The 23,111-nt window shown below is 38.9% G+C and overlaps 1 protein-coding gene across 2 annotated transcripts; it reads left to right on the top strand.

Moving 5' to 3' along the window:
• The first annotated feature begins 315 nt into the window (after window positions 1-315).
• Window positions 316-19,341, top strand: LOC143020664 (uncharacterized). Of its 2 annotated transcripts, none has more exons than XM_076177192.1 (8): window positions 316-431; window positions 3,323-3,487; window positions 3,815-6,313; window positions 6,867-7,043; window positions 8,108-8,232; window positions 10,918-11,029; window positions 11,324-11,435; window positions 16,987-19,341. In XM_076177192.1, the coding sequence occupies exons 1-8, from the start codon at window positions 405-407 to the stop codon at window positions 17,631-17,633; spliced, it is 3,864 nt and encodes a 1,287-aa protein (XP_076033307.1). In that variant the 5' UTR covers window positions 316-404; the 3' UTR covers window positions 17,634-19,341. The 2 variants fall into 2 exon arrangements, with proteins under 2 accessions (XP_076033307.1, XP_076033308.1); XM_076177193.1 differs by lacking the exon at window positions 316-431 and adding an exon at window positions 556-615.
• The last annotated feature ends 3,770 nt before the right edge of the window (window positions 19,342-23,111 follow it).

Consider the following 23,111-nt stretch of genomic DNA (forward strand, 5'->3'; position numbering starts at 1 on the left):
CTACTTCAAATAAAACCTTCGTATCTGATGATAGTTTTATTTAATTATGGTTTCCTCCAGACTATTTTAATCATCTAGATATTACTCATTCAGCAATGAAAAGGTTAACATAAAATCATGAGAGACTGCATCTTCAAACAATTTATATTCCCCGCAAAATTGATCGTCGTTAAATATTGCCATTAAAAATGCATTATTTTTCATATATCAAATAAAACAATCATAGTACGTTTAAACTTTCTTCAAAAATATATAATATCATTATTTCTATACTTATCTTTTACTTTCATATCCCTAATTATATTACATACCATTAGTTTTTTTCATCCATCTTTGTTGAGAATACTTAACGTTGCATCGTGTAAAGAAGAAAATGGTAGTAAATATTTTCATTTCCATCAGATATGGACCGGAATAGTCACTTGCAGAAGGTATTTCCATAAATATTTTGATTATCTCGTCAGTTTTTCAATAAACTTTTTTATTGTATAGTTTCTACTTCGATATTTGAATGTGATCTTACAATGTATTCTTAGGGTATGATGACGAAATCGAGGAGGGCACACGGCAATAGATATATGGAAATAAATGACTAATTACACTATTATGATTCTGGTGAAGTTTAATGCTGAACTTATCGAATAACATAGGTTAGGTTAGGGTAAATTAAGAATAACTTGTGTAAAACACGGTTGATGTGTGTTAATTTACCCTCCAATGCTAAACCCATGATGATGATTTTCATTTTTGGTCTATGGAACTGGAGTTGGATGGTGGCGACAGAATACTAGCATTATTTATGTGTATATATTTTAGGACCAGGGACAGTAACACTTATATTAGGGTTGTTTTACGTTTTTTATACAATTTTGAACGGTAGCACAGTCCTACAACTGGTCTGTTAGTTTACTGATGGTATCCATTGATTAAGAAAATACTAATCTAATGTAATGACAGCACAAAACAAAATGTGAATAACAACTATCAGTTCGTAAACAACACCAATAGAACATTACACACTCAAAACAAAATAATTTTCCATAGAGCAATACATGAGAAAGATGGAGCCCTCAATCCAGGCTCCAGCCCACCCCTGACACTGTGTCACACAGTCCAGTGAACAACATATAAAGTTAAACAACCCCAGCAGTATTCTACTTCAGATTATACAATAACCTGCTCTCAATACTGTACAATACATCTATACAAAAACCCATTCACATCCAGGTTACAAGACAAGAACATCACAATAAATCATCAAAATCTGTACTCACTTGGTTTACTTGGAAAGGTTCCGAGGTCAGTCCTCACAGCCGTAGTGATCTACCGCTGCTGCCAGTCCTACTGTCCCTCCTCACAAGGGCCAGTTGGTCTGGTATTATGTTTGATGACAAACTACCGATGGCGGTGTAGCCTGGCACTGGGGGCTCAACTGACACCTTCCATAGAAACCTGTCCAGTACATGCTTGAAGCTGTCCACCAAGCATTTGGTTCTCTCTCTCACTTGTTTTGGGAGGGCGTTGAAAATTTTTAGACCCTTGTGACCTAGGCTGGATGCCAGTAAGGTCTTAAGCCTCTATGGGGCTCTTGGTGGGAGCGTTTGTCTCTCACACTTGCATCCATGACCCTGAAAAACCATTTAAAAAGTAAAATAAAATTGGAGAAGCCATCCATATTTAAGTCCATCCTATAATGAAACAGTACCATGGGACAAATGATGGGTACTTGCATGTGGTGATCCAATAATATGGACAGTTAAAAAGCCTATATTCAAAGCCCATCAACTTCCCACACACCAAGGTAACCAAATTTTGAAAATTGGAATACAGGACAACTAAATTGGAGAGGTATAGCAACATTGTGTACCAGCAATGTGAAGCACACAAAACAAGCTTGTAGCTCCAGGACCTGCTTTATTGACTAGTATAGATTTTTTTTCACTTGCTTTAAAAGGGTGTGTCCATTGTATATTTTGTTTCATGCAGCAATGTATTATATATGTTTGTCTTCACTCCTCACGTGCATCTATGGTGAGAGTGCGATCATGACTGAGACTGACTCAAGTGACCAAGCCCAACCTCCACCATGTTGCCAGATCTACTTGGTACTCACATATATAAAATTTCACTCTGATATTGTTGCTTTCAAATTAATATACCTGTTAAATATAAAATACTCAAATTTTCATGCAAAGTGTTTAAAATCTTGAAAATACGAGACAAAACGCATCCTGGGGAGGGTCAATATGGGATGCAGGACAAATGCTTTAAATATGGGACAATCCCACATAATACGGGATGTCTGGTTACCACACACAAATCTCCATAGGGAGGTGCAGTCATGAGCGTCTGGACCCAAGATCTCACTGTGTCGATGCAAGTTATATTTCCTACACTTTTTCATACATAGCTGACGACTAGCAACCACTTTCCTTTCCCTACAACTTTCAACCAATGACAGGATAGTTATAGAAGAGACATGAATATGAACAGCTTTCCCCACAGATTGGTGGATGTATGGAATACACTAGATGAAAATATAGTGTGTGCAAAAACAATACACGAATTTAAGAGCAAATTAGATATGGTGAGATAAAGAGATGGAACACCACAAGCATAGCTCCTCTTCCTGTAAGATACAACTAGGTAAAACTAGGTAGGTAAATACTTTAATGCAACACGGAAAGTAGCCCCAAGTTTCTTCCCAGAGAGACCTGTGGGACATTATGAGAACTGTTACCAGCCATTGTGGGTATGCAAGTAATCCACTTTATGAAATTCAAGGCAACAGTTAACTAAGAATTAAGTGTGAACACTTGGGTTAAAATCTATTACCCACATTTGAGACCTTTACTCTAGTCTGATTATATCTCCTTGAATATCCAGATGATTTAAGCGATTATTTGCTATTCTGCACTTACAAATAAAGGATTACAAAGGCGGAGCATGCCAAAAGGAGACCTTTTGATCCATAACAAGGTTGAGTACTTGATATCATCAGCAAGTTTAGAAATGCTAGATATAAGTCCACAGTCATTATCATTGATATATCCTATGAACAGTAGTGGCAGCTAGTTTTCCTTTTCAGAGCATTTCACTGTTTATAATTGTTCAAGTCATTTTCCTGATCTAACTTAGCAAAAATAACAAATTAATCCTTTTACAAGTGACATGATTGCTGGTTGATTAATTAGGGCTTTTGACAGTTTGTATACCCATTTTAGTCTTCTGCTGTGAGAGACTTTTGTGTCAGAGACTGGTTAGTAATATTTAAGAACTTTTAGTTTTGTCAGTGATATTTCACTAACAACATTTTTTCCAGTCTGAACGCATAGTGGTACGAATTGGTGTAAGCACAGAGGAATCACAAAATTCTGTTCTTAACGAGGACAGCTTAGCCCAAGTTGCTCAATTTTTACACTTTGGTGACCACATTGAAGGCATCGAGGATGGAGTGGATGCACAACCTACAGAAGAAAGAATGCAGGTGAGTTTCTTATTTATGGTATATCATATAAAGGAACCCCCATGGGCAAGTGAATAGCAGTCTTGCCCTGAACATGTAAGGTGTTGGTTTGATCCCTGAGACATGTTAGGCAGTTGTTCAAGGTGGTAGAGTAGAGACTGTATGTGTGTGAGGAGGGAGTGATAATTTTACCTTTCATATCCAGATACTCTCCAAAACTAAACACCCTGTGGAGTTATATACACATTTTCCAATACACTAGTGCTCTACTTCTTTCTACTCCATAATATTTGATGAGATAGATGTAGATATGTAAGAAGTTATTACTAATATAAAGTAATGTTTCAGGTGGAAGGAAATGACGTACAGGATGAGAGCTCAAATCCTAGGTTTGTATTCTCAAATATGGAAGGTCAGATGGAGGCCGTAGATGAGTTTGAAGAAATTCTACGAGAACCTCATACAATAAATCAACAACAGGAAGTTGCAACAGCTGTACCACCAGTCTCTATTAAGATATTTACTCGCCCAAAAGTACAAGAATATTCCAATCAGAAAGAAACTCGCGTAGACCCACCATCAAGGGAATGCAGTGGAAACGATCCTCGTCAAAGTGAAGAAACCAATACTAACCTGTTGCATGGGAACATTCTTCAACAGGCACTCATTAATGAAAACATTCAAGACTGGGAAGAAAAGAGCAATGACGAAATACTCTCTACTAAAAAGAGTTCCTCACTTATGGAGTGTAAAAATTGTCATATATGTTTTATTCAGCAAGATGTATACCTAGCACATGTGTCTTCCTGTAATGGTAATGTAAAGGAGTCTTTCAGATGTATCCATTGCCAGAATACATTCCCTTCAAAGAAAGCTGTGATCCAGCATCAGTTGTTGTGTAAAAAGGCATCAAATATTATCGTTAGGACAAGTGTTTCCTCAGGTCGTGATACTGAGGCCATACAGAAAAAGGCCAGAATTGAAAGGAGTGATAGTGGGAACTCATTCACAAAAACAGAGAAAGTTGTCCCAAGAAAGACTTCAAGTAAACACAATGATAGTGAAGATGAGGAGGATGAAGAGGATTTCCACTCTGAGACTGATGAAGAAGCCTTGGAGAATGAGCAAGTGCAATATGATGACGACGATGACGATGATATCTTGTATAGAGATATGCATCAGAATGTTGACAGTGGTGATGATGAATATGAGATTGACGTGGAAAGGAAAACAAACAAACACCTTGGACCAGTTCTTGTAGGAGGGAAATTCAAGTGCCGTGACTGTGATAGGACATTTTCTAAAGAGTCCCAGTACAAAAGACACATAAATGCTTGTACTAACGCACCACTTAATGCTGCAAGAATTGATATGGACTTCCTTACTCCTAGTGAGGTTTCAAAGGCACATTCAAAACCTGAATTAATTGTGAAAGAGAAAAAAAAAAGAGGAAGACCAAGGAAAAATCCTCTCCCATCTGAGTCAGTTGTAGTACAACCTAAGAAATATATAGAGACGTCTCAAAAGAAAATCACAAAACCACTTCAGAAGAAAGATTCAGATAGCCTTCAAAATAAAGATGGAGACACTCATCAAAAGAATACAGACACACTCGGGAAGAATACAGAGACACTCAAGAAGAATGCAGAGACACTCCAAGAGGAAAACACAGAAGTGTTCCAAGAGAAAAATAAAACAACCCTGCAGGAGAATGAAGTAGAGGAATTAACAGAGAACACCGCCGACTCACTTCAGGAGGAAAATGGAGATACACCACAGGAAGAAGTTATAGACACATGTAAAGAAAAACAAGCAGAAGATGTACCCCAGGAGAAAGAATCAGGTACACGTGTTGAGAAAAATTCAGAGACAAGTATGGAGGAAAATGCAGGAACACCTGAAGGGGAAGCTGTAGGTACTGTTCAGGAGAACAATGCAGAAACACTCCAGGAACAGCAAATTACGGATATGTCTGAAGTTAAGGAACCTGATACTGAGGGAGATAGTATTATAGACAGTAGTGGAAATAGTAACCAAGACAATTCACACAAAAAGGAAACTGAAATAGTTGATGTTAAAGTAGAAGTAAGTGAAGGGTTGGAAGTTGCAGGCTATAAATGTAGTTTGTGTCCACTGAAGTTTGAAACAAGTGAAGGAATGGTAGATCACTTAAAAGAAGTTCACTCTCAGGATGTATGCAACATGTACAACCTAGTGAAAGGAAAGACGTCTTTGACTTCCTCATCCTGTCCCTTGTGTCCACAGTTCTATTGTACACCGGACCTTCTCCTACTACATCTTGTCATCGCACATAAAGACAGACTACAACAAGCGTATAAGACAGCTGAAGCTCAGGATGAAGCTTTACCTTGCCCATGGTGTAAGTATATAGCTCATGCCAGAGAATTTCTTTTGGAACATCTTGCATTGAACCACCTACAAAAGATCTCTCCAAGCGAAAATATGGATGACAGTAACGAAAAGATTGACACCACAGAAAATAATAACATAAGGAAAAGGAAGGGAGAAGAATTCAATTTTTCTTCTGATGAAAATCAAAGCCCATATGTGAAAAAGAAAACGAAAAAGGGTCGAACAAAGATGAGACGGCAAACTCCTCACAATGTATTCCTCCTCAAACGGAAACACAACAAAGACGAAGAAGTCACATGTCCTGATTGTGATGCCAAATTTCAGAAGATTAATTTTTTAGTGCGACATAAAGCTATGGGAGCATGTGAACGAGCTTTAAACAATCAAACAACTAAGAGCTTTCACTGTAATGAACCTGGTTGTAATGGAAGAGCATTCTACAAGGTTGTTCATCTCTTTTCACATCAAGCTGAGGTAAGAGAAACACTGATTATAGTTACACATTCACTTACAAGTATACATAATCCAATCAACCATTTTTAGTCGTGCAACAGTGTAAATTTCATTTTCCATTTTTTCTCTCTTCCCCTCCGTATTCTTTCTCCCTCTCAAAGGATTACAAAGGCAGAGCATGCCGACAGGAGACCTTTTGGTCCATATCTAGGTTGGATGCGAAAAAAAATCATAATAATAATAAATTAATATATAAAAACTATAATAATGTAAATAACAAATAAAATACATGAATAAATGCATAGGTATAGTTAGATAATAAACAAACAGGTAGAAAGTAAATAATAATGAATTGACATATAACTAATAATAAATGAAAATCAAAACAGACAAATGATAACAAAACAAAAACCTTTTCCCTTGGGTTATGCCAACTGTTTGCAAAGTTCATTTTCATCATCTTCACATTGATAATTTATTTTTAGTGACTTTACTTATATATAATTTTTGTTTCATCATTTATTTGAATATATGAATACTATATATTTGTTGTTACTACTTTGGAATTCCCCAGGTACATGGCCAAAAGATTCCATGCCGTAAGCTGACATTTGACAGCCTTGACGACTGCATGGAATGGATGTCTTCCGAGGAAAAAAAATACAATGTACGATACATAAGTACATACAAACGCATCACTAAAGGGAAACTCTCCTCCACATGGGTGTGTCATCGTTTCCACTCTGCACAGGTCAGGAATTTGTTTGTTCTTGTATCTTAAATTTTTTTTCTTTCTTCTCTTTTTCTGCATGAGGGGACAGAGAGCAGGGGTCACTGATTAAATGAAGCAGTCTTGCTGTGGATGTGCTGTGTCTTACAACACTGCTTCTGACCAAGGGCAGTAGGCAAGATGCAGGGATGGTCATCCCTTCATCCAAGAGGAGCCAAGATAAGGGGGAGGGAGGGGGGTGGGGGCAAATGGGAGTGGAGTATGTAGGGGATGGAATGGGTGGGAATGGATTTTATGCCATTATTTTTTGGCTACCTCCCTTGAAAGGAAGGGGGGGGGGGAAACTTCAGTATATGTATGTATGTATCTTAAAAACGCACACTCAAAAGGGATGTATATAAACTCTGAAAAGTTGAGACATAAAAGGCTCTGGGAGGTGGATTCCATATTGTAGAAGTCAGGTATCCCTAGTCCCCACATTCCATCCCATTTAATCGCCTTTTATGATACACATGGGAACAGTGTTGGTATTCTTCTCTCCCACCACCTCCATAGGGGGATCAGACAAGAAAGAGGTAGATTCATAGATGAGGTAAAGAATAGATTCAAGAAGTCATAGAAAGGAGGGACAACAGTGTACTGTAAAAATATTCCATTATTCCTGTATGAGTAGAGATATTTACTCTAACATGGATGAATGACATATGGCTCTGGTATGTTCTTCATCTTCAACATCATCTTCTTTTTCTTCCTCTTCTTTATCTTTATCTTCCTCTTTCTCATCTTCTTCCTCTTCATCTTCTTCCTATTCCTCTTTTTCATCTCTCGCTTCTTCTTCCTCTTCTTCATCATCTTCTTCCTCTTCCTCTTTTTCATCTTCAGTAGATGTGAGAAGTATGACCTCCCTACTGCAGAGAGAATCCACTGTTTTGTGATCATGGAAAAAGCAGCAGAATCATATGAGGAGAATATAATTTTACTTAAAAAGAAATTGATACCCAAGGATACCAACTATGCACTCCTGACATTAATTTAGTAATAGAAGTGATGCAATATATGTTTAACTAGCGGTGTTTTAATTACAGTTTGACCGCCGCCAAGAGAAGCGAGATGAACCTCCAAGCCGACGGTGGTACGTCAAAATTCAACGTTCCTCCAATTGCTTAGCCCGACTCATTATGACTGTATCCTACAATCGCTCAACCAAAAAGTGAGTACATAGATTTTTCTATTTTCACTCGCTTTATTCTCCATGTCCTCCACCTTACTTCTCTTCACCAAAATGTATATTCATATCAAAGGGGCCCTCTTTTATCCACTTCAATATGACTCAAATTCTCACATGCCGCATCGGCTGCCATATGTAGTATGCATCACACTACTTGTATTATAAAATATAAAGTCAATGCTGTAGTACTCATTCTCTTTTACTCAGAGTAATAGAAAACACAGAAAATGTGATCAAACCAGTTCACGGAATCTAGGGGTAACTCATGTACAACTACAAAAATATATAATCAAGATGCCGACACCAGCATACTCATGTACCCTCTTGTCACTCATGACGCCTATGTAGGTGTCATCATACCAAAGTGTTATAAGTATACAGCTAGTTGAGACCCATCCAGAACACATTCATTTCTCCTCCCATCTTACCACCACATAGATCATCCATGTCTCCCATGATTCTATTCAGGTCAAAGACATGCCAGTGAGACATGGCCTGAAATCTAACATACCTATAGAAACGCTGTCGTAATCACCTTTCACCTTGCTCAAGTCTCTCTCTCTCTCTCTCTTTTTTCTGTCTTTATATCTTCCATTATTGTCATCAGAGATTCATTCATTTTAGTTATTTGAGGTTCTGATTTTTTTTTTTTCTGCTCTTATTCAGAACTGGTTCTGATATTTCTTCTAGCTCCAGTCATGGCCTTTTGACCCATAGCCTTGAAACTTTGGTTTCCTGTCTTTCCACTTTACAGTGTTCCACAATTTCTTCACATGATTGACCCCCATGTTAACCCCCTCTTCACCATATCCATTTTTCGGTCTCCCAAATGGCTCTTCCTGCTATCAAATCCCTGGAGTGAAGATGTCCATTCACAACAATGTGTGTGTGTATTTACCAAGTTATAGTATACAGGAAAATAGTCCTGTCTCCTAATTTCCAATGTATGTAAATATTTACTTAATTGTAATGTACAGGAAAGGAAAAATACTTGAATAGTCTCTCTTATTTATCAATCTAAAGGCTTACAACAGGGTAGACAGGAAGGCACTGTGGGAGGTTTTGTGGATATACGGGATAGGAGGAAAGCTTCTAGGAGCTGTCAAGAGTTTTTACGAGAGTAGTAGAGCATGTGTCATGACTAGAAATGGAAAGAGTGAGTGGTTCGAGATAAAGGTGGGACTTCGTCAGGGATGCGTTGTGTCGCCCTGGCTGTTCAACTTGTACATGGATGGGGTGGTGCGAGAGGGAAATGCAAGGATGGTGGGTCAGGGATTGGAGATGGCTAAAGAAAATGGAGAAAAGTGGGAGGTGAGCCAGCTGTTGTTTGTGGACGACACTGCACTTGTGGCAGGATCAGAGGAGGTATTGAGGAAGTTGGTGACAGAGTTTGGGAGAGTGTGTGAAAGAAGAAAGCTGAAGATAAATGTGGGTAAAAGTAAGGTGATGAGATGTACAAGGGGTGAAAGTGGCAGCAAACTGGAAGTGAGCATTAAGGGAGAGCGACTGGAGGAAGTGGATAGTTTTAGATACTTGGGTGCAAATGTGGCAGGAAAAGTTGGATTGGAGGTGGAGGTAGAATGTAGATTGAGAGAAGCAAGTAAATGCCTTGGTGGATTAAAAAGTGTAATGAGGAATAGACATTTGGGAATGGATGCTAAGAGGAGACTGTATGAAGGAGTGATTGTGCCAACAGCACTGTATGGGGCAGAAACATGGAACATAAGAGAGGAAGAGAGAAGGAGTTTGAATGTGTTTGAGACGAGGTGTCTGAGAAGTATGATGAAGGTTACTAGGCTGGATAGAGTGAGAAATAAGGTGAGGAGGAGAACAGGGGTGGAAAGGGAGCTGGGAGATAGGGTTGATGAAAGAGTATTAGGATGGTTTGGACACATGGAAGGAATAAGTGAAGAAAGACTAGTAAAAGAGGTATGGAAGGCAGATGTGGAGGGAGTGAACATGAGGGGACGTCCTAGGATGAGATAGATGGATGGGGTGAAGGGGGCTTTGGGGAAGAGGGAAATGTCTGTTGAGGAAGGACAGGAGAGGACAGAAGACGGGTGAATGGAGAATGGTTGAATGTGGATGATGTTGTGATGCATGAAGTGGAATGGGTGGGGGGATGGGGGGTGAGGTAGTATGTGTGAGCAGAATTTGACGTAGCCCGAAGGGATTTCTCCCAGTCTTCTCCTTTTATGCATGGGGGGACGGAGAGGGGGGTCACCAATTTAATGAAGCGGCCTTGCTGTGGATGTGCTGTGCCTTGTGACACTGCCTCTGACCCAGGGCAGTGGACAAGGTGCAGGGATGACCTGTCATCCAGGAGGTGCTAAGATAAGAGGGAGGGTGGAGGGGAGTGAAGTGTATTTAGGGATGGAATGGGTGGGAATGATTTTATGCCTTTTTCTTTTTGGCTACCTCCCTTGTAAGGGTGAAAAAGCCTTGGTATATGTATGTATGTATACACCAAGGGCTTTTTTCCCCCTCATAAGGGAGGTAGCCAAGTCAAAGGCATGTTCCCACTACCAGCCATTTCACTCCCACCCATTCCACTCCAAACTACCACCCTTGTTTATTATACATAGCTTAAAATGCATGTATGGTTCCAACATAGGCCATATTACTTTATTAACCAATTAAAACTCATTTATGTATATTCTTTTCCAGGTATGATGGACAAACTGCAGTGACATATTTTCATCAACATAGCCATACAGAAGTGGATCATCCTCCTGAAATTGCCTCAAGAGTGTTAGAGAGACATGCAAGAGACAAGAAGGTAATTGTCGTGTTTACTGGATTTCTTTCTTTCTTTCTTTTTTTCTTTCTTTCTTTTTTCTTTTCTTTTTTTTCTTTTTTTTTCCCTTTAACTTTTACTCTGTTATTTGCAAAACTAGGTTAGTTGTGTCATTCTTGTCCAAACTTTGTGTGAATCTGCCTTGATACAAATATGTATGTATTACTATAACAAAGACATTAATTACTTAAGGTCATATAACTGTTTTCACCCAGGACATTTTTAGATATTTATATGTATAGATTTATTAATTTAGTTATGTTTTGCATGAAACAGGTTTTCTTTGTAAAGGGAGTTCCTAGAAAATACCAGCGTCCATTTGGTCCACACCTTCCATCAGTTACAGCTGCTCAAGAGACTACAAAAGAATCGAAGAATGCAAATACAGGTTAGTAAGAATATCGAGTATATTTTTCATCAAACTCTTTGAGGAGTGGATGTGTTTCTCACCGCTGAATAAAAATAATCTAGCAGTACATACATACACCAAAGGCTTTTTCCCCCTACATGGGGGGTAGCCAAAAATAATAAGGCATAGAAACCACTCCCACCCATTCCATTTCCTATATATTCCACTCCCCTCCACCCTCCTTCTTATCTTAGCACCTCCTGGATGACGGGTCATCCCTGCATCCTGTCCATTGCCCTGGGTCAGTCCCAAAAAAATTTTTTAATCTAGCAGTAACCAGAATAAATCATTCCATTATTCTGGTACTCTTTTACAGAAGACCCACAGACTCTTAAGAAACTGGCTGTTGCCATTAGTCTGTGAGCTATTTTTCTGCATGATGGGGTGGAGAGGGGGGTTGCTGATTAAATGAAGCAGCCTTGCTGTGCGCTGCTGCATTGCTTCTGACCCAGGGCAGTGGGCGGGATACAGGGAGGAGAGGGTGGCGGATGGGAGTGGAAGGAGTGGGGGTGGGTATATGCCTTTTGACATAAAAACATAAGAATGAAGGATACTTCAAGAGACCATAAGGCCACTAGGCAGTTCCATGTCCATTACCAACTGTCATCCCCATCCATAAAGTTGTCTAACCATTTTTGGCTACCTCCCTGGTACGGGGTAAAAAGCCCTTGGTATATAGATTGATATCAAAGCATTTGTACTCAAAATGTTTTCTTAGCTAATCATAAAATTATGTGTCATTATCGATGAGTGTCTGTTGCCCTAGGTCTCTCTTATGGAAGACCCATAGTTCCCAGGCAATTGGCAACAGTCACTAGATTGGCCCAGTCCAGGAGGATATATTTTGTTGTTTTCTTGGTAGGGCCAGGATAGGAAAGTGTAGGATGTTTTGTGTCATCTGTATGTTGATTGCATCTGGGACAATTCCTTGGCCAGATCTATTCTGTGTTTGTGTCCTTTATATATATATATATATATATATATATATATATATATATATATATATATATATATATATATATATATATATATATATATATATATATATATATGTGCATGTGTGTGCATGTGTGTGTGTGTATGTGAGACTTCAGAAAATCTAAAATATGTGATTTTGATCTTATAAGTAGATTCTATATGTATCATTCAGGTTTTTTTTTTATACAAGGATACCAATGTCAGTGTCGTAAGGTGTGAGTGGGTATATTATACAGGTACACCTCACCTTACGTCGTTAATTGGTTCCAGGAGACACGACGTAAGTCGAAAAACGACGTAAGTCGAAAAACGACGTAAGTCGAATTTGCTTACAAGTAGGCTAGGTAGGCCTGGTGTAGCCTAGGCTAAACTGCCAATAGCCATTTTTCAGTACTTTATTTTACTTTTGATTGCATTTTTTATTAAACAAGGTTAATAAAAATCTATTTTAAGTTTCCAAACAGAACATTTATTTATCATTTTGTAATAAAGTATAAAAAAGTACCTGTACTTATTCATCAATACGTACAATTTGCTGTACTTTATGAATGCATTGTCAATTACATACGGTGAAACAAAACAAAAAACAAATAAATAAAAACTAGTAATAAGTGAAAAATTGAATAAAGTATTTTTAATTTACCAATGCAGTACATACATTATGTCGATGTTTACACATTGCTATTTCGCGGTGCTGTACTCTATGAATGCATTGTCAATAACATACGGTAAAACAAAACAAAAAACAAAGAAATAAAAACTATTTCAAGCTTACATATAATCATATTGTAATAAGTGAAAAACTTTAATGTATTTTCAGTTTACCAAAACAGTAGATACAATATGTTGATGTTTACGTTGTAGACGTAGATGGCTGAGGATTGTCGACATCAACATCAGCTGATTCTCGTCGTTCGACGCGTAAAAACTGGTCAAGAGTGCCTTGAACCGTCTTCTTGTTCTTTTCTTCAAGGATTGAATTATAAGGAGCAAAAGCTTCGTGATAAGCCCCCATTATCTTGGAAAAGCGTTGAGCATTTGGATTCATATCCTCAAACATAGCTAGACCTGTGTGCAAATGCTTCCTGCATTTTCTTAATGGTGAAGTGGCGTGGCTCAGATTCATCATCCTCTTCTTCTTTCTTTTGTTGCTCCTGAAGTTCCATCAAATCCTTGTTCGTCAGTAACTCCTTGTCTTTTTCAAATAAATCTGTGAAATCCTCTTCCTCCAAATTCATATCCAGCTCTTTGCTCATTGTAACCAAATCTTTGTTGACAACAACAGTATCGAAGCCCTTAAACTCGTGCACAAATTGCGGGCATAGCTTTTTCCATACACCATTCATAGCAGTGCTCTGAACATCATTCCATGCTGCTGCTACATTCTGTAAAGCTTTGTAGATGTCATATCCCTTCCAAAAGTCGCGAAGTGTGATAGACTCATCCATTTCAATTGCAGCTATTGCTTGCCGTAGCGTACGCTTCATATAATAATGTTTGAAGATAGCAATTATCCCCTGATCTGGAGAATAGACGTAGTGTTTGGGGGGAGGTATATTTTTATTATTATAGGTTTATTCAACAATATTAAATACAATTAGACATACATATATACATTTTTTTTTACAAAATTGGTAGTTGAAAAGGGAGAGCGAGAAGCGGTAATGTTGGGGTGAAAATCTGCGATGTTTTGTGGGTGGCCAGGAGCATTATCTAAGATAAGTAAAACCTTAAAAGGAATCCCCTTCTCCTTACAATACTTCTCTGCTGCTGGGACAAAATTATTGAAAAACCAATCTTCGAAAATAACAACAGTGACCCAAGCTTTTGAGTTAGCCATCCATATAACAGGGAGAGATGCTTTGGGTATATTCTTCAGGGCACGGGGGTTGTGTGCATGATAAACAAACAGAGGCTTTAATTTAAAATCTCCTGCACAGTTACCTCCCAACATTATGGTCACACGTTCTTTTGAGACCTTGTAACCTGGAATCGTTTTCTCTTCCTTGGAAACAAATGAACGATCTGGTAATTTCTTCCAATATAATCCTGTTTCGTCTACGTTGAAAATTTGCTCAGGAAGAAACCCGTTTTCTTCGATGATTTTCTTCAGTGTAGCAGGAAATTCCGCTGCTGCTTGTTCATCAGCTGATGCGATTTCACCTTGTCTTTTAAGGAAGTGATAATTTCTCCTGTTTTTATATCTCATAAACCATCCAGGACTTGCTTTGAAATCTACATCTTTCTCATCTGGATATTTTTCCTTTAGGTCCTCAAACAAAGACAACGCTTTTTCCTGAATGAGCTCTTGACTAAGATTCGCATTCTGACGATTCCTCCTATCAACCCAAATCGAAAGAAGATTTTCCATTTCTTCAAATATCTTACCTCTTTTCTTGTTGATGATCGTGTTCTTCATCAATGGGGCTTCAGATGTGACATGTGTTAAAATCTTGTCTTTATTATGCACAATCGTTGATACAGTTGTCCGACTTACTCCAAAACATCGTGCAATCGATACAACTTTTTCACCATTACAATGACGTTTTATCATCGCCATTTTCTCCTCCAGCGAAATAGCATGACGCTTAGCACTTTCACTAGAACTTTTCTTAGGAGGCATGGGGGCAAATATTACAGTTACAAGTGAATGTTAATGAGAAAATTTACAAAACTTCAGTAAACAGATAATAATCCAAAAGAATTGCGGGAGTCGAGACGCCGCTTACGGTAAATACGTATTGGAAGTACCGTTGCGATTTCATGTTCTAGTGGACTAGGCCATACTACTTTATGGTATATATTTTAGCAGTTACTGAATCTTTATATAATTTTACATGCTTTTATTCTTATTTATTGTAACATGAATTGCTTGAAACGCTTGAAACGTTTTTTGGTGTTTATGCGATTCCATTATTGGCTGACCGACGTAAAGTCAAGTAAAACGACAACTTGAATTTTTTTCCATATTATTTTTGAAAACCGACGTATCTTCGAAAACGACGTAAGTCGAGGTGTGCCTGTATGCTGTTTGTTGTTGTAGCTGAGTGATCCCATACTCTGTGTTGGCTCCCCCTGGAGATTTTAGATTCTCTATAGCAGTGGTTCTCAAACTATGGGTTGCGACCCAAAGTTGGGTCGCGAGTTCAATATTGATGGGTCGCAGGGACACGGAAAATTCTCATGTTTTCAGAGTATTTCAAATAATTGACTAATTAATTTAGTTTTCTGAAGGAAATGCAGTGCCATGGATTATGTTAATTTAATTTTGCTAAAGAAAGGCTGTATACATTATTTTTTCCAAGGTAAAGGGTATATATATCACTGTCCATTTTGTTTCTCTTTACTTTATTCTGGGTCGCGAAGGATTGAAATGTTCCAAATACGGTCGTTCACGAAAAAGTTTGAGAACCACTGCTCTATAGTGTCCTTGGCCAGATCTATTCTGTGTTTGTGTCCTTTATATATATGTATATATTGCTTTACCTACCATTCTTGTTCCCACCAATCACAGAAATTAGCTAGATCATGTCCCACCCTCACTGTGTGTTGGAATTAACATACATCAGGCAGTTGGTGATAACAGATGGTGGACATATGTGTATTATTATTATTATTATTATTATTATTATTATTTTTTTTTTTTTTTTTTTTTCTGTAGGAAGAGGAGGGTGGAGAAATAATTGATCACATGGACTGGCTCTATTATGCCCCACTCTCATTTTGTGTACTAATGCTTTTTTCATGTAGAGAGAAAGATCACCATGAGCAGGCTTGAACGCATTTTCTGTGGTTTGTCAGCCACAACTTGTGAAAGAGAATGAGCAAAAGGAAAATATTACAGGTGTAGCTTTATAAGTGTGTGCATCTCTCTCCCTTTCTGAAAGAGTGTGTGCACATGCAAAATATGATGCATCATCAAATCATTGTACATCAGGCAGCCTAATGTTTGTGCACAAATATTCAACTTGTTTTGAAAAAGTTAAAGCTGGGAAATCATTCCTCGTGAAAGCAGAACAATGTCCATGGATATTGAGGGAAAGTGGTTTCATACGAGGTTTCCTCCACGTAACTCTTCAACTATTTGTCATTTCTTACATCAAAATGTCTTGTAAATAATAACTTTCTTCTCCAAACCAGCCACCCCCTTTAACCACTTCAGTATGAGTCAAATTCTCGCATGCAGCATTGGCTGCCATATGTAGGATGCATCACAGTACTCGCATTATAAAATATGAAGTCACTGCTGTATTACTCATTCTCTTTTACTCTGAGTAATAATAAACACAGAAATCATGATCCAGCCAGTTCACAGAATCCGGGGGTAACTCGTGTACAACTACAAAAATATATATACAATCAAGATGCCAATGCTGGCATCCTCATGTACTCACTCATGCCTCATGACGCCTATGTAGGCATCATTGTAATGAAGAGTTTAACTCTGTACAAAATATATAAATTGTGCCACATTATCAAAAGGTTTAATTGATGGTGAAGTCTTTCTGTCTTCGTTTATTTAAACTGACAGCTCCTTGTTTCTTTTCATCAGGTAACAAAGGATCAGAACTAGATCTTGTTGATTATCAAGAAGGAAATCTAGAACATGTGATCGAAGAGACTGTGGTAGACGGACAGCAGGACCAGAGTAACGCGAATCTAGTATCCAACGAAGAAGTCCCTAACTATATTCTCCAGGAATCTATTCAGCAGAAACAACAGTTTTGGATAGAAGAAGCTGTACCTTGTGAGGTTGATACTGATATCAATAGAGCCTCTGTGAGCAGAGGTGGTGATGCTAGTTGTGATAATAAGATAATAATAGGTGATAAGGCCTATGTAGTAATGGATAAAGAAAACTTAGCCATGGTAGATTCAAATTACATCCTTATTGATCAAGGGGGTGATGACATAAGCACAACAGATCCTTTAATTGATAAAGTGGAGACTGAAGTGGAAGGAGAAGAAGATGAAGATATATACATGCTACCTGCAAATCTTGAGGAATGGAACAAAATGTTTGACACAGTAAGATGTAAGTTGGAGAATGGAGAGCTGACAGATGAAGATGCTAAGGAAGTTGAGGAGATGTTGCAATCGCAAAACGTAGTCTCACTCCTGCCTGTTATGGATCAGGTTGCAATTTTTAGTAAGATTTGTCAGATTGGAGATATACAGATGTCACAGTTAGTTAAATAATTTGTTTGCATAAACATGTTAATTACTTTTGGTTGTAATATTTTGATGAAATGTGTGATACTATTATTAGTAATAAATTATTCCATTGTATGTACAAGCCACAACCTTTTTGGTGATACGAAACTTGACAGAATTATTTCTTAATTTGTTCCAACTTAATTCACTTCATTAACTGTAATGAAATCAAAGAAATTGACACTCCTTCCACCACATAGTGACTTGCCTGTACTCTGCCTCCCACAGATCAAAACTTGAGTGATATTACATCCATAATTGTAGGTGACTTCATGATGTACACATAACCCATGCATTATCATTCTCTCTCTCTCTCTCTCCCTCCCTCCCTCCCTCCCTCTCCCCCTCCCCCTCCCCCTCCCTCTTTCTCTCTCTCTTTCTACTCTCCCTTCTTCCATGTGTGATATTAGCTACACTGGATGTCTCAATTTTTAAACTATTTGTATCTTTTTGCTTTTTGTCTTCTTCAACAAATATTTAATATTTTTCCAGCATTTATATGTAACCACTTTTTATATTACTATCTTATCCACCCCTCATAAACTGGAAGTGGTTCACAGGCAGTTTCTCCCTATAAAACTAACTAATTATGGTGCTTTACCTATCTTCAGTGAAGATGAATTTTCTAAATCCTCAGTATTCTTGTTCCCTTGTTCTTTTTCAATCCTCTCCACAGTTTATCAGCTGCTTATCATCACTTCCATTCAAAAGGTGCTCAAGGTGTTCCTTCCACAGTCTTTGTATAAAAGGTTGATGAGATGTAAAATATTTTGTGTGAAGGTGTATGCAGTATTTGTTAGCAATGATTCCAATGTCTTTCAATAAATGTATTAGATGCATTGCCAGAAGGTGAGAACGCTTTTTAAAACATAAAGCCTAACTTGAGAAGTACCTTTTTATCGTTCATAATACCTAATGACCGTTTCATAAATCTCCTGCAGGCAAATGGTTGCCAATTTTATTTAGTTTCATAGGAAGTTTAAGACCAAACTAGGTAAAATATTTCATCAGTTTGATAATATATCATTCCATTCATTCCTGTTATTTTTCCTGAACAAAATTATCAGATGTTAGTCAAACTAGCTAGTCAACATAAAACAAAATTGAAGGTAATGATCACGAGTGCAGGGAAGCAAACAGGTAAACATGGGCATGGTGAATAAAGGCTTTCACCCACTTGAAATGTTATTTGCATAATATATTCCCCATGTGCTAAAATTCGAGGGGATATACATTGTCTTCATAATGATCCTTTTTTCTTTATTGATCACCATGGTAACTTATGATGAAGTTAACCATTTTGGCTAGGTGATATGCTTGTATAATCATTTCAAATAATTGAAGGTTGGACTTGGTTGAGGAGAATCCAATTGGTCAAAACACCTTTCAGTTTGGAGTGTGCCTTTCAGAAGAATAAGCCAATGACATCTATAGAATAAAGTAAAAAAAATAAAATAAATAAATAAAAAAATGCCATGCTGAAGAGGTCATTAATGAGCACATCTTTTGGAATGTAAAGGCATTAAATCATCATTCATGTTTATAGGTGAAGAGGGGAAGGAAGTATTGAAAATCAGACTAAGGCCAAATGAGGCTCTTAGTTTTGTACTTATAAACCCGTTTCCATGATTGCAATGTATTTTTGTTGTTCAGTTTGTAATGTTTTCTTTGTAAAGATGATTTTTGAGATTTTCTTTTATGCAGTTTGATTTTGTATTACCCAATTATTCTAATGTGGAAGAAGAAGGTAACTGCTGCCTTGTCACCTCCTCGCTGTCCCCCTTGGAGTCAACTCCCATCAGGGAAGTTGATGTTAAGGGTGAAGTAGTGGCTGAAACTGACATTATATTCAGTCCCTGTTACAATTTTCATCATATTATTTAACAATACCTTCATCCTTCCCACTCTTGACCCAGTCCACTGGCAATGGTGCCAAATGATTGGAGCAGGATATAATGATCTATGGAAACCCCTAGTCACAGCTCGCAAGATGCAGGCCCAGTAGTCTTCATCTATTGGAACAATGAATATTACAGCTTGACAACAACCCACATAACTAAGCAGACCTCTTTAGGATCTATCTTCTGCTTTCCCCACATGGGGAAGGGGCTAAAAAAAAGTGCCTTAATTATAGTCTTCCTCAATCATACCTGGCTGGAAGGCTGTCTCAGGAAAAGTCATCCAATTTGTGGTGAGGGAAAAGAATACTGCCACCAAGTATTTCCACTTGGATTGTAAGAGGCGAGAAGTAAGGGACGGGGATTGGGACTAGGCATCCTTCTCCTTGTAGCCCCACAGGGGACATTCCTAAAAGAAAAAGTAAAGGCATAAGAGGGTCTGGGAGTTTTCCAACCAGCACCCTAAGGTTTGGGTCTTTTAATGTGCGTGGATGTGGTACAGATGAGAGTAAAAGGGAAGAGATAGGTAGTATGTTTGTGAGAAGAAAGATGGATGTGTTGGCTTTGAGTGAAACTAAGTTGAAAGGGAAGGGCGAGTGTAAGTGGGAGGTTATCAGGAGTGAAGAGAGGGCGAGGGAGGGAAGGGGTGGCTATTCTAGTGAGTGAAGAGATAGGCAAACGTGTAGTGGAGTGGAAGCTTTCCTCAAGGATAATGTGGATGAAGGAGATGTGGGTCTTTGTAAGTGCATATGGGCCTGGCAGTGAGAAGAGTGTAGAAGAATGGGAGGCCTTTTGGATAGATTTAAATGGGTGCATAGAGAATTTAGGGAGAAATGTCAATGTAATAGTATTGGGAGACCTTAATGCTAGGGTAGGAAATGGTCCAATCAATGGAGTGGTTGGGAAATGTGGAGTTCCAGGAAAGAATCATAGTGGAGAGTTGATGGTGGAAATGTGTCTAGAAAGAGAGTTGATAGCAAATACAGTGTTTCGGAAGAAAGTCAAGCATAAGTACACATGGGAGAGGGTGGTAGATAGAGCATTAATGGATTATGTAGTGGTAAATAGGATTATGATAGGAAGAGTTAAGGATGTACGTGTGCTAAGGGGAGAGGGTGGGAGAATATCAGATCATTTTTTGGTGGAAGGTAAGTTGAGAGTGGAGGATAGATGGAGAAAGAGGAAAGGGACAAAAGGTAGGGAGGTTCTTTGAGTGAACTCTTTAAATGAAAAGGAGTACAAAAAGAAGCTGAAGGATAGAGTAGAGCTAGGTGTGGAGGAGGAATGGGGATGGTTCAAGGAGGGAGTCGTAAAGTGTGCAAGGATGGTGTGTGGAACAAGAAAGACAGGAGGAAATAGAAGAAAGGGTAGTGAATGGTGGGATGAGGAAACAAAGAAGGTTGTAGAAGAGAAGAAGTGAGCTTTCACAGATTGGTTACAAAATAGGACGAGGGAGTCATATGAGAGGTACAAAGAAAAGAAAAGAGAAGTAAAGCAAAAGGTAAAGGAGGCAAAGAGGAGAGCAGATGTGAAATGGGGTAAGAGTATGACAGAACATTTTGAAAGTAATAAAAAGATGTTTTGGAAAGAAATTAAGAGAGGAAGAGGAGGCAAATCAAGTAGAGAAGAAAAGGTAAAAGGTGCAGATGGAGAGATGATAATGGAAGAGAAGGCAGTAAGGGGAAGATGGGCAGAATATTTTAGGGAGTTGCTAAATGTGAAGGAGGATAGGGAGGGAAAGATAGCTGTAGTGGGAAATGCTAAGAAAATGGAGGAGAAATAAGGAAGGATGAAGTGAAGGCAGTTGTTAAGATGATGAAAGCAGGTAAGGCACCTGGTCTGGATGGATGCCATGTAGAATGTCTGAAAAAGGGAGGTACAGTGATGGTGGACTGGCTGGTGAGGTTATTTAATGTTTGCTGGAGAGAGGGTAGAGTGCCGGAGGACTGGAGGAGTGCCTGTATAGTTCCACTTTACAAGGGAAAAGGGGACAAGTGTGAATGAAGTAGTTTCAGAGGGATTAGCTTGTTAAGTGTAGTTGGGAAGGCTTATGGGAGGATCTTGATTGAGAGGATTAGGAGAGGAACAGAGGGAGTAATTGGTGAGGAACAGTGTGGATTTAGGACAGGTAGAGGTTGTGTAGATCAGATCTTTGTAGTAAGACAGATATGTGAGAAAGCTATAGGAAAGGGGAAGGATGTTTTTTGGGCTTTTATGGATCTGGAAAAGGCTTACGACAGGGCAGACAGAAAGGCACTGTGGGAGGTTATGCAGATATATGGGATAGGAGGAAAGCTTCTCGGAGCTGTCAAGAGTTTTTATGAGAGTAGTAGAGCTTGTGTCAGGATTAGAAACGTAGAGAGTGAGTGGTTCAAGGTAAGGGTGGGACTTTGTCAGGGATGTGTTATGTCGCCCTGGCTGTTCAACTTATACATGGATGGGGTAGTGCGAGAGGTAAATGCAAGGGTAGTGGGTCAGGGATTTGAGAAAAGTGGGAGGTGAGCCAGCTGTTGTTTGCTGACGACACTGCGCTTGTGGCAGGATCGGAGGAGGGATTGAAGAAGTTGGTGACTGAGTTTGGGAGAGTATGTGATAGAAGAAAGCTAAAGATAAATGTGGGTAAAAGTAAGGTGATGAGATGTACAAGTGGTGAAAGTGGCAGTAGACTGGAAGTGAGCATTAAGGGAGAGCGACTGGAGGAAGTGGATAGTTTTAGATACTTGGGTGCAAATGTGGCAGGAAAAGGTGGAGTGAAGGTGGAGGTAGAATGTAGATTGAGAGAAGCGAGTAAATGCCTTGGTGGATTGAAGAGTGTAATGAGGAATAGACATTTGGGAATGGATGCTAAGAGGAGACTGTATGAAGGAGTGATTGTGCCAACAGCACTGTATGGGATAGAAACATGGAACATAAGAGAGTAAGAGAGAAGGAGTTTGAATGTGTTTGAGACGAGGTGTCTGAGAAGTATGATGGGGGTTACTAGGCTAGAGTGAGAAATGAGGAGGTGAGGAGAATGGGTGGAAAGGGAGCTGGGAGATAGGGTTGATGAAAGAGTATTAGGATGGTTTGGACACATGGAAAGAATGAGTGAAGAAAGACTAGTAAAAGAGGTATGGAAGGCAGATGTGGAGGGAGTGAACATGAGGGGACGTCCTAGGATGAGGTGGATGGATGGGGTGAAGGGGGCTTTGGGGAAGAGGGGAATGTCTGTTGAGGAAGGACGGGAGAGGACAGGAGACAGGGGTGAATGGAGAATGGTTGTATATGGATGATGTTGTGATGCATGAGGTGGAATGGGCGGGGGGGATGGTGGGTGAGGTAGTATGTGTGAGCAAAATTTGACACAGCCCGAAGGGATTTCTCCCCGTCTTCTCCTATTATGCAATGGGGGGTCGCCGATTTAATGAAGCGGCCTTGCTGTGGATGTGCTGTGTCTTGCGACACTGCTTCTGACCCAGGGCAGTGGACAAGGTGCAGGGATGACTCGTCATCCAGGAGGTGCTAAGATAGAAGGGAGGGTGGAGTGTATTCAGGGATGGAATGGATGGGAATGATTTTATGCCTT

The sequence above is a fragment of the Oratosquilla oratoria genome, chromosome 40 (assembly GCF_046742065.1).
Source record: "Oratosquilla oratoria isolate Oo_2021 chromosome 40, ASM4674206v1, whole genome shotgun sequence".
Lineage (NCBI taxonomy): Eukaryota > Metazoa > Arthropoda > Malacostraca > Stomatopoda > Squillidae > Oratosquilla > Oratosquilla oratoria.

Coding starts and splice junctions, on each gene's coding strand:
- LOC143020664 (XM_076177192.1), top strand. CDS start 405: ATGGACCGGAATAGTCACTTGCAGAAG. Junction 432..3,322: donor GGAATAGTCACTTGCAGAAG/GTATTTCCATAA, acceptor CATTTTTTCCAG/TCTGAACGCATAGTGGTACG. Junction 6,314..6,866: donor TCTTTTCACATCAAGCTGAG/GTAAGAGAAACA, acceptor GGAATTCCCCAG/GTACATGGCCAAAAGATTCC.